At 34.5% G+C, this 1,447-nt stretch overlaps 1 protein-coding gene across 1 annotated transcript in view; it reads left to right on the top strand.

The window, feature by feature from the left end:
- Positions 1-524: 524 nt before the first annotated feature.
- NAEGRDRAFT_54550 (uncharacterized protein) overlaps positions 525-1,447 on the top strand; it is a gene marked incomplete at both ends in the record, with an annotated part of 3,654 nt that continues 2,731 nt past the window's right edge. Inside the window, one exon of the mRNA XM_002668857.1 lies at positions 525-1,401. Coding sequence (XP_002668903.1) covers positions 525-1,401 — 877 coding nt within the window. The remainder of the gene's footprint in view (positions 1,402-1,447) is intronic.

The following is a 1,447-nucleotide window of genomic DNA, read 5'->3' as shown; positions in this document are numbered from 1 at the left end:
ACATTGACAGTTTTCCATCTTGTCCAATAGAGCAGTGATGATGAATTTAGCATTATATTGGATGGAAAACAATGATGATGGTTTTGGTGAATTATCGGATGATGGAACACCAACTTGTGATTTTCCAAATAAATTCCATAATTTCATGTGATGATAATTGCTTCTGTTCTATTTATATCATGTTGTGAAAGTTTGGTGCTTTCATCATGTACAACCTCTCGAAAATGTGAATAATTGGAAGAAATACACAAGCAGCTTGAACAAGAGCTTTAAGGTTTAAAGGACGAGAATATTAAAGGTTAAATCAGTCGTTGACATTCTAATCAACTCTGTTACAAAACATGATTGATATCATCCATTGAAAAATTAAAGATTGTATTAAAGCTCTCAAATATGGACATTCAAATGATTAAACATGGAACACAACCATCACTTTTCATTAAAATTTGAGGTCGATTAGTGAACGACATGAAAGAAAAAAAATAACAGAGCTTCAGTTGAACTCTCCAAGAGGATTTTACACAATGACTGCTGGCACCGCCTCTCTATTGTCGTTCCTATTTCTATTTGTGATTTGCTGTTCTCTAATTCACCAATTGAGCGCACTTTCTTTTAACAATATTTCAACAATTGTTGGAGGAGGAAGTTTTATTGGTGATGGGTTGATTTCAACCAATGCCTTGTTGAACTATCCATCTGGTATGGCCATGTATAATGGTGATTTATTAATTGCTGATTCGTTTAATCACAGAATTCGAAAGGTTTCGTTTTCAAGTAGTGGCGTTATTTCAACAATTGCTGGTATTGGTTCTTCATCATTTAGTGGTGATGGCGGTTTGGCAATTAATGCAGAGTTGAATTTTCCAAGTGGTGTTGCTGTTCATTCTAATGGTGATGTCTATATTGCAGATAAGTCTAATCATGTTATTAGAAAGGTTTCGGCTCTCAATGGAAAGATCACAACAATTGCTGGAATTGCAGGTGAAACTGAATTGAACAAGTACAGTAACTCATTAGCAACAAATACCACACTTAATTCTCCACAATATCTTGCCGTCAATTCTTCAACTGCAGAAGTCATCATTTCAGATACAAATAACAATGTTATTCGAAAGGTCTATCTTAATGGAACTATTGTAACAATTGCTGGAGTTTATGGAAGTTCTGGATACTCTGGTGATAATGGAAATGCAGTTTCAGCCAAACTCTTCAATCCAAAGGGAATAATCATCAACTCAATTGGTGAAATTATTTTTGCTGATTCTAGAAATCACAGAATTAGAAAGATTTCTAAAAATGGAAAGATTACAACAATTGCAGGAACTGGAACTGCAGGATTGAGTGGGGATGGTGGTTTGGCTACAAGTGCCAAATTGAATTATCCAAATAGTGTTGCATTGGGTTTGAATAATGAGATTTTGATTGTTGACACTTTGAATCATCGAAT

Source organism: Naegleria gruberi (genome assembly GCF_000004985.1).
Source record: "Naegleria gruberi genomic scaffold NAEGRscaffold_93, whole genome shotgun sequence".
Classification (NCBI taxonomy): Eukaryota; Heterolobosea; class Eutetramitea; order Acrasida; family Naegleriidae; genus Naegleria; species Naegleria gruberi.
The sequence above is the reverse complement of the archived record's forward strand: the minus strand, read 5'-3'. Positions and strand labels throughout refer to the sequence as shown.